This window comes from Andrographis paniculata, unplaced genomic scaffold (assembly GCF_009805555.1).
Source record: "Andrographis paniculata isolate CXL003 unplaced genomic scaffold, ASM980555v1 Contig32END, whole genome shotgun sequence".
Lineage (NCBI taxonomy): Eukaryota > Viridiplantae > Streptophyta > Magnoliopsida > Lamiales > Acanthaceae > Andrographis > Andrographis paniculata.
This window is the reverse complement of record NW_026137565.1, coordinates 4,005,030-4,014,881: the sequence shown is the minus strand read 5'-3', so window position 1 is coordinate 4,014,881 and position 9,852 is coordinate 4,005,030. Positions and strand designations below refer to the sequence as shown.

The following is a 9,852-nucleotide window of genomic DNA, read 5'->3' as shown; positions in this document are numbered from 1 at the left end:
TAAAAATCATTTTTATATTTAAAATATCACGTCAACACCTATTTATATCACATCATATAACTATTTCAATTCAAATTTTTTACTATTCAAATTCTAACTCAAAATCCAAACCTCCAAACAAACACATCCTAATCCAAATAATATTTAAAAATAATATAAGTAAAAAATTAATATTATCTTCGTCCGGCAATAATTGACACATTTTTATTTTTGTTTGTCCTATAATTATTGACATTTTTCTATTTTAGGTAAAATTTATTAAATAAAAATATATACATAACAAATATAAATCAATTTAATTAACAATATAACATATAACATGTATGACTCACTCAAAACCTCTTTGTTTTTATCTATTTCTTAAAAAAAAAATATTTATATAGAAAATTCTACATCTTTTATAAAATTAATTTATATTAATTATAAATAAATAAAATTACTTTTTATTTAGTTGTATTATAGAAAATTTTATTATATAGTCATATTGTATATATTTTTTTATTGCGATATAAATTTTAAAATATTTAATATATATTTTAATTTATTAATCATATATATTAAATTTATTTTAAAATTATCAATATTATTAATTCATAATTCACCATTATCAACTAATTAAATATCATTACTTAAATATTGTATCTCTAATAAAATGGGTCAATTATTTAAAATGAAGGAAATATATAGTAGTATTTAAATGTAAAAAATTATAAATATTTTTTTGAAAAATACTACTGTCTCCGTCCCAACTAATTTGTTTACTCTAATTGGAGTACGAAATAATTTTTGGTATGATGCAATTAGTAAATAATTAAGAAGAATACTAATAAAAATAATTATATTATAATAAAAATAATTATAAATAAAAATTAAAATAATTAAATAGTTTAATTAAAATAAAAAATTATAATTTATAAATTTTAAAATATAATTAAAATATATAATTATATATATTTAAAAAAAAATAAATTATATGAAACGATAAAAAAAAAATCAAAAAAAATTATGTATAACGAAAAAAAATATTAATAATTCATAAAAATTTAAAACCCCATATATTAATTATGACATGGCATCGTAATTGTTGGAAGATAGGATATGACTGACGTTATCATCCACTCAAAATAGCACATCACGCATTCCAACATCTTGCCATATTGATCACCTCCTTTGCCTTACAAATACTCTCTCTGTCCAATTTGTATTGTTTGGTGTATTTAATTATATGATAGAGATTAAAAATAATAAATAAATTAAAAGCAAAAATATAAAATTTATGTTTAAAAAAATAGAATAATAGTTATTGAACGTCTCAAATAGAAAAATAAAATATTAGTTTATGGACGAAAGAAGTATATAATATCGATCTATTACTCAAAATCCATCGTTTTAGTCTCATATTCCAATAATTTTCAATATACTTAGCACATGCTCAATTAGTTAATTTAATTTTATTTAACAATTAATCAACATGTTTTGGGAGCGCTTTTGATTAATTTAAAACAATAAAAAAAAAAATTGAATATGTTTTATATTTGAAAACATAAGTAATCACATGCAAAGATTTTTTAGACTTAGTAAAGTTGTATTGGGATAGCATTTGATTTTTTATATGTACACTAACCAAATCACTAGGTATGAATATTTTATTACTATGAGATTACAAGTAAACAAAATTTATTTTATTTATATTAATCCCTCTGTCCCATATGAGTGTATTACTGTAGATACGAGAATTTAGGTAAAGTATAATTAGTAAATACTTCCTCCGTCCCAGATACCGTGTTTGCACAATATTTTAGGAGGGATGTAATTAGTAGAAAATAATTAAGAATGTATTAGTGAAAATAATTATCCTATAATAAATCATTATAAATTAAGATTAAGATAACTAATTAATTTAATTAAAATTTAAAAATTTAAAATGAGATTAAAGTGTGTAATTATTTTCCAAAAAAGGAAAATGACATGGTATGCGGGACGGACATAAACGACAACGTGGACATGGTATCTGGGACGGAGGGAGTAATTAAAAAGTGTCTTAGTAAAAATAATTATTATTTAGTAAAAATAATTATAAATTAAAATTGAGATAAGTAAATAGTTTAATTAAAATTAAGAAAATTATAAAATTTAAAATTTAAAATGCGATCAAAATGCATAATTATATTTTCAAAAATAAAAAGAACAAGTTACGTGAGACAAAAGAAAATAAAAAATATGAATAAATTATGTTGGACAGAGGAAGTATATTTTATTCATTTGCAATACTTTTACGGGCGTAGTAAAATTTAGCATATTTATTCATAAAGCTTTTAGGTTTGTAATACATCATTGTGCTCTATGGTCATTTTAAGACTTTAATGTCACCATCAAGTAAATTTTAGTGCACACTGGTAAATCTTCGGTCAAACCTAATACCCTACAAATCAGGCCATACCTGCAAATCAAGTCACAAGTTCAATCCTTATAATACGAGACCATCCCTTACGGACCATCATCAAGTAAAATTCAAACTTATGAAACACGTGTTTGGTTGGTTTAGGGTGCAAATATGGTTAATATGAAACATGAAGAACGGAACATGCAGGAATGTTCACGATTTTAGGAAGGGTGACAAATATTACTATACGTGTCTCCATCAAAATCGGGCGGTGCTTGGCTTGATCCAATTTTAAAATTAAATATAATTTTTTAAAATAATATTATAAATATATTAATAAATAAATTTAAATTTAAAATAAATGTATAGTCTAATGGTTTAGATTGTGTAATGTACTTACGAGATTATAGGTTTAAGAATTTAGTAAAAAATTTTAAAAATAAGAGAAAAAATTGTAACAAATGTAGTGACATGGTTATAAATAAGTATTGAATGAAAATAGTGAAATATTAATTTATTAATTTTATCCAAATTAATAATAAAATAAATTTAACAGAAATATTAAAACTGAAAATAAAATAAATTTGAGGAATAAAGTATTTTACAAAAGACAAAAACAATAAAATAAGATTATTATTTTGTAACTAAGAAGGTATTTATAAAATATATTTAAAACAAATAAATTTATTAAAATAAAAATATATAAAAACGTATATAAAAACGTATGGAAAGTTACGAATTTATATTTATTTACAAAACGCGGCGGCGTATTTTAGCCGCAAAGCCAATTGACTCGTTTATAAATCTTCTATTTATTTTATTTTTGATTTTTAGATGTGCGTGCAAAAATAACATTACTAATTTACTACGGAAAAGCATTAGAAACAGCGAGAACTAGACAACAACTCGTCGGAAATGGAGAGCACCGATCATTCAACAGTGGCTAGAGGGCGTTTGGCGGTACTCGCAGCGCACATCGCGGCGTCCGCCGATCGATCCGCCGCTGGTTCCGCAGGAATTTTGGATTCCTCTAGCTGCTCTGCAAACGTGGCGCCACCGCCTAATCTGAAAGGTTCGTTGCTTCTGGTTGACGAGCGCACTGGAAACAAGTACCGGATTCAGGTATCCGAGGAAGGAGTTCTTAGAGCGACCGACTTCAAGAAGGTATTATTGACCGGACTGGCTTTGTTATTCTGTATTAATCGATAACTTTCGGTAGCGTGTTTTTGGCGTTTAGGAACATCGTAGGTGAATGTTGTTATTCACTATAATTTTCCTGTAAATTGCAACTATATGTGAACTTTTGGTCTAAGAATTTGCTATCTGCCTGTGACCATGTGTTTGTTTGTAAATGGATTTGAATCTCCATACCTAACTGTTGAATTTCTTTTAATTGATATGATCTTTAGAAAATTTGTTTACTTTTATTAGTTGAATGGGCGTTGCAGATAACAACGGGAAAGAATGACAAGGGACTCAAGCTTTATGATCCAGGATACCTTAACACGGCTCCTGTGCGATCGGCTATATCTTATATTGATGGAGATGAAGGGATTCTTAGATACAGGGGTTATCCAATAGAGGAGCTGGCGGAGGGGAGTTCCTACTTGGAAGTGGCGTATCTATTGAGTAAGCTGCTGCTAAATACTCGCCTTTTGACAAATATATTATTTTCTTTTAATATATCCTTAGATTTACCTTCATTTAACCTTTTTGCTTACAGTTTTAATAGAAGGATCTTAGTGATTTAAATTATTACTTAATGTGTGAGAAATATATAACCACATATATCGTACTGTCAGTTCTTGCTGTACACCTGCTCTTCAAAATTGTACAGTAGGTCTCTTACTGATTACTCTTGTAAGACCTCTTTATCTTATTTTGATCACATTTTATTGTTTTTAGTTGAATTTCGGAACTACTACATTAAAGTTTGGAACTTCTTTTTTTCCCATCTGTCATGTGGTTCATTATCATCATATTCTATGACAGTGTATGGGAATCTACCATCTGAAAATCAGTTAGCAGATTGGGAGTTTGCTGTTTCGCAGCATTCTGCTGTTCCACAAGGAATATTGGTATGGCTGGCTTCATTTCCCTGTATCTCCATTCAAAAGGATCAATTGTTAAAATCTATATATTTTTCCTTTCATGCTCATCATCTTATGATCTGGTCTATGATCAGCTCATGTTTTGTTTATATCTTGTGGTACCTTAATTCTGAGGTACCCAGCCTTATAAATTGTTTACACTCAAATCGTGATTTGTCTTTTATATAAAGGTGAACTTTGCATTTTGATAATTTTTGCAGGACATTATACAAGCAATGCCCCATGATGCTCACCCTATGGGTGTTCTTGTCTGTGCCATGAGTGCTCTTTCTGTCTTTCATCCGGATGCTAACCCAGCTTTAAGAGTAAGTCACTGTTAATTTTCTGATTTATTGCAACTCTACTTTCCTGTTAAGTTTTATTTGATAGAAGTTCTTGAATCACATAGACAGATCCATCTCATTTCCAATGTATAGATTTTGTTTTCAATTTATCATGCAATGGAATCAGTTCTCAGATCAGATGGGTCAGTACAATGATTCTTGTTGTTTTGTATTTGTATACTATCTATAGCAGTTTTAGTCAATTGGAGTTCCCTAATAGGATAGAAGTTTTGGTGCTTCCTTGTTTTTAATGATTACTTCCTGTTGTGGGAGATCACTTTTTCTACTGCTTCATTAGTGCAAGGCAGTCAGGCCTGTTCGTGACTTTTGAACAAAAAAACAAGGCCCTCAATAATGAGCCCTTATTGTAGAGGGCACTGGTTGGTTGGTGTGCCTTTTACTCTGCCCATGGTAATGCATTGCCTTCAAAAGAATTTTCTCCATTTTTTGTGCAGGGCCAAGATATATACAAATCCAAACAAGTTAGAGACAAACAAATTGTCCGCATTTTGGGGAAGGTCATCGCTTATTATCCCTTTATTACATGTACTATTAGCTGTATCTTGTTTTTTGTGATGATTTGCAGTTGGTTTAAAGTTTGTTGGCTGATTTACTATGAGTTTCTGATCCTATTTGCAGGCTCCAACCATTGCAGCAGCAGCTTATTTAAGAATGGCAGGGAGGCCTCCTGTTCTTCCATCCAGCAATCTTTCGTATTCAGAGAACTTTTTATATATGCTTGACTCATTGTATGTCCTAATTCCTACCTGTCCTGTGTCCTGGCATATGAAATAAATTTGACTATATGGATATTGATGGTCCATCTCTGAAGTACAAAACTATTAATTTTACTTCAAAATTTAACTGCTGGTCTAACAAAGTTTAATTGATGAAAAAACAGGGGTAACAGGTCTTACAAACCAAATCCTCGGCTTGCTCGTGTCCTTGATATACTTTTTATATTGCATGCAGATCATGAAATGAATTGTTCCACTGCTGCTGCAAGGCACCTTTCTTCAAGGTTACTTCTAATTTTGTTCTTGAACATGCAAATATATTCACTGGTTTTACTTAACTCTACTATACATGTGTAGTGGTGTTGATGTGTATACCGCCCTTGCTGGTGCAGTTGGAGCCTTGTATGGGCCTCTTCATGGTGGAGCCAATGAGGTATTTGGCTTTTTAATGTCTATGTAGCTGCTTTAAAGAAATTTTAGTTTTCAAACAGTATAAGCTTATTGGTCAGTTACCGAGGCTGAACATGAACATGATATGTGTTTCCTAGATGATCTTTTCTTTGTACGTTGTAGGCTGTGCTCAAGATGTTAAGTGAAATTGGAAGTGTAGACAATATACCTGCTTTCATCGAGGGAGTAAAGAACAGGTTAATATCTTTCTGACTATCATTTTAAATGTCCTAGGAATGGCTTCACATGTGCAATCTAACTTTTTTTTCCCTTCAAATATCATATTCTCTAGGAAGCGTAAGATGTCTGGTTTTGGGCATCGTGTTTACAAGAATTATGACCCCCGAGCCAGAGTCATCAAGAAACTCGCAGAAGAAGTTTTTTCAATTGTTGGCAGGGATCCTCTTATAGAGGTGGGAATGTTTAATGTGAATTATAGTAATTATTATGAGAGACTAGAATTCCCAGTTGAAAGTGTTGAATTGGAATTCTTATTTTATAATGAGAATTATCTACATATGATTTGACAAAAACCAAATTATAAATCCCCTATAGAACGATATCATGTCCGTATATTAGGAAAAAATGTAGAATGATATTCTTGCATTTATGTATTGCAAAAAAAGTATGAGCTCTACCATTATAAAGTTTATCAGGTTAACTCGAAGCACATCACTCTTTTCTGGCCACAAAAGTAATCATACCTCTCTCTTATATCATTGGGTCAACCTTCTAATATAGATGTAGAGTGAAACTTTTTGGATGATTAGCGAATTAGCTGATGATGCTGGAAATATCTCTGAAGGCTTCTGGTGAAGAACTTAGATTCTTGATATTTTTTGCTTGTGTTCGTGTACCTCTTTTGCACCTTTATCTTTCGTGAGTGCATCGTATAAGGGAAATATCTTTTGCTATGTGATTCCCTGTTTGTCGAGCAGGCTGTGAACTATAGTTATTATTATGAAAATATTCATTGGACACCATCTGCCATGGCAACATATTTTATACTTCATAGTTGTTTCTATGTCATTCCTAATACATGCTTATAGCTTCGTTGATTCGTTTATGTGGAAATGCAAGTTTCTTAAAGGATCAATAAACTAACATCCAGTATATTTTTTATGGCTGGCTTCTATTCATAGGTGGCAATAGCTTTAGAGAAAGCCGCGCTATCAGACGAGTACTTTGTCAAGAGGAAGCTGTATCCTAATGTCGACTTCTACTCTGGGCTGATTTATAGGTGTGCATCAAACAACAATCTGTTTCCATTTTTCTTTTCGCCTCTGTGATAGTCTAATTTAAGTATATTCTGGACTCTTTCCCGTCAGGGCAATGGGTTTCCCCACCGAATTCTTCCCTGTTTTATTTGCAATTCCCCGAATGGCTGGCTATTTATCACACTGGCGCGAATCTCTGGAAGATCCTGATACAAAAATAATAAGACCAGCACAGGTAATGATTTTCATCTTTTGAGTTTCATTGTTTGTTTCCTTCAAGGTAGCATATTATACGATGTTGCCTGCATTTTTGTTCTCAACTTTGGGTTTTGTTATTTTCTTGTACGTCAAAATTTCATCAGGTGTACACCGGCGTCTGGCTGCGACATTACATGCCATTGAAAGAGCGCATGGGCTCGAGCCAAGACGAGGATGATAAACTAGGCCAAGTGGCTGTCTCCAATGCTACAAGGAGACGGTTGTCTGGATCCGGGGCTTAGTCTCGCCATCGGACTGTCTGATTTCAAACCGATCGAAGAAAATAAGTGGACCTAGGAGTTGTGATGTTAAAAGATCTATTGCAGCCAGAAAAATCGTTGCAACAATAATAATAATAGTACGTACACACCACTTGAATGGTTCTTTCTTACGTGCTTAGAATAAAATCGTTTAGCTGTCTGAATTTTTTCATAATCAACTTTCCTTCCCCAAGGTTCCATAATCGTTTAGCTGTCTGTGCGTACACACTGTATGAACTATTGTCATATAATATTAGATTATATACTGTATAAACTTCATATGTTGTCGATGCCTTTATCGATAATACGCACTGAAAGTTGTACACCAAAATATTTCTAACACTCGCTTATGATCTCCATACTCATTCTTTCATCCAGTCGAAAACCAGCCATCTCTGCTTCCCGCCAGATTTCCTTTCCCTTCCCAATCCTCCCTGTGGCGACATAAATTCCGATCACTTCACTGTAAATGTCGTAAGTAGGAACAAACCCATCTTCCTTAAGTTTCACAAAGTATCTCGACACTCTCCCAACATCTTGCAGAGCAACAAAGAGCTTTATCAACACCCGGTACGCTGGGAAATCGATCGCACAATTTGACATCTCCATTTCCCAAACAACAGCCATCGCTTCCCGATAATTTCCCTCCAAACACCGACTGTTGATCATCGTCGTGTATGTTACTACCGTAGGAACCGTACCCGACGCTTTGAGCCAACTGTATAATGCCTCAACAATGTCGAACCTGCCGAGATGTATGCATACTTTCATGACAGCTGTACAATCCTGCTGTTTCAATTTGAGGTCGTCCCTTCGCGCGAGCTCCTCCAACAGGGGCAGAGCAAGAAATCTTTTGTCGGGATTTTTCCCGAGCTCAAGAATCAGTTTGGCGTACACTCCAGGGTCCAGGACCTTCTTGCCTTCCATGGCTGCCGAGAGAAGCTTCCGGGCGAGCCCCAAGTTCCCGCCTTTGATATAACCCTTCACCATTGCTTCGTAAACACTCTGGCTCGCCAAGCTGATGAATTTCTCCATATCAAAAGGCATTTTCAGCTCGTTTGATCTTGCTAGGACCTCGACGGTCGCAGCAAGAATGCGATCGTCGGGGAATAAATGAGGCTGCTTTTGAACCCAACAGAAAACATGTAATGCTCTTTCCGGTACCCCCATGTGTCCTAATTCCCGAATCGCGATCGATAAGGACCCTTTTCGCAAGAATCGAGCCCATTGGTTTAGTACAATGGATACATCTTCCTGAGGATGAAGGGCTCTGATATCCTTAGCTAACTTAATCAAGAAAGATGGATTCTTGTAAACCTGATCAGACAATGGCCGCCTCCATGATCGAGCATGATGCGTTCGTGGGAGATTCTTCGTCGCCGGAAATCCCAACGGTCGAATTTTGTGGGGTAGGGGGAGTGGGAGGGGCCTTTCCCTCCCCAATTCTCCAGGCTTCTGTGGAACTCTTCCCTGAAAAAGGGATGAAATGGCTTCGATCTCATCTGATTCCCAAACTTCACTACCATTATCAATCTCACTGACATCGTTTTCTTCTTCGTCTGACTGATCCACGCGATAAAGCACAGGATGGAAGTCAGGTGGAATTCCGGTGCGTCGACGGTTTTGGAGGTTCTTGGGAAGGTGCAGTTTTCTGTGGGGCCGTCTTTTAGCACTTTCAGAGCGTGATGCGAATGCTATTCCCTGTGAAAACCTAGAAATGTTGCTGCAATTTGGAATCGGATGCGGAAATTGATAGGTGGGTAAGGTCTTCATCTCAGAGGACTGATTCTTGCTGAGCAGGCATTTCGTCGAACAGTTGGTGGGCGAGATCGGAAACGATGATTTTTTGAGTGAGAATGTGTAAACGGCTCTTGATTCTGATGAGATAAATATAGAGAGATGTGAGGTGAAAATTGTAGGCATTAATTAAGCAAGCAAGAAATCGGAAAAAGGAAAGGAGTTGTGTTTACAGTATTGTGAAGATCGCCGGCGGGCAATTCAAAGCGCAAAGGTTTCCGAGGAGCCGACCAATTTCCCCAATTTGGGTTATCTTCGATTTTTAAAGACTTGATTTTTTATTTATTTAAAAGTAGCTTTTGATATGATTTTTAAA

General features: G+C 33.7%; 2 protein-coding genes across 2 annotated transcripts; one reads left to right on the top strand and one right to left on the bottom strand.

Annotated features, from left to right (window-relative positions):
• Nucleotides 1-3,206: 3,206 nt before the first annotated feature.
• LOC127247500 (citrate synthase, glyoxysomal-like) lies at nt 3,207-8,029 on the top strand. Its single transcript, XM_051269354.1, has 13 exons — nt 3,207-3,547; nt 3,832-4,012; nt 4,376-4,461; nt 4,695-4,799; nt 5,273-5,335; nt 5,457-5,566; nt 5,719-5,838; nt 5,912-5,987; nt 6,128-6,201; nt 6,297-6,417; nt 7,147-7,244; nt 7,333-7,456; nt 7,584-8,029. The coding sequence occupies exons 1-13, from the start codon at nt 3,299-3,301 to the stop codon at nt 7,719-7,721; spliced, it is 1,545 nt and encodes a 514-aa protein (XP_051125311.1). The 5' UTR covers nt 3,207-3,298; the 3' UTR covers nt 7,722-8,029.
• Nucleotides 8,030-8,075: 46 nt separating this feature from the next.
• Nucleotides 8,076-9,852, bottom strand: LOC127247499 (pentatricopeptide repeat-containing protein At2g01860). Its single transcript, XM_051269352.1, has 2 exons — nt 9,710-9,852; nt 8,076-9,616 (listed from the first exon to the last, which is right to left on the bottom strand). Exon 2 carries the CDS (start codon nt 9,510-9,512, stop codon nt 8,076-8,078), a length of 1,437 nt encoding a protein of 478 aa, XP_051125309.1. The 5' UTR covers nt 9,513-9,616; nt 9,710-9,852.

Excerpts from the sequence above, each read along its gene's own strand:
- LOC127247500 (XM_051269354.1), top strand. The coding sequence starts at position 3,299 with ATGGAGAGCACCGATCATTCAACAGTGGCTAGAGGGCGTTTGGCGGTA. Across the intron at positions 5,839-5,911 it reads GCAAGGCACCTTTCTTCAAG|TGGTGTTGATGTGTATACCG; the intron begins GTTACTTCTAAT and ends ATACATGTGTAG. Across the intron at positions 7,245-7,332 it reads TACTCTGGGCTGATTTATAG|GGCAATGGGTTTCCCCACCG; the intron begins GTGTGCATCAAA and ends CTTTCCCGTCAG.
- LOC127247499 (XM_051269352.1), bottom strand. The coding sequence starts at position 9,512 with ATGAAGACCTTACCCACCTATCAATTTCCGCATCCGATTCCAAATTGC.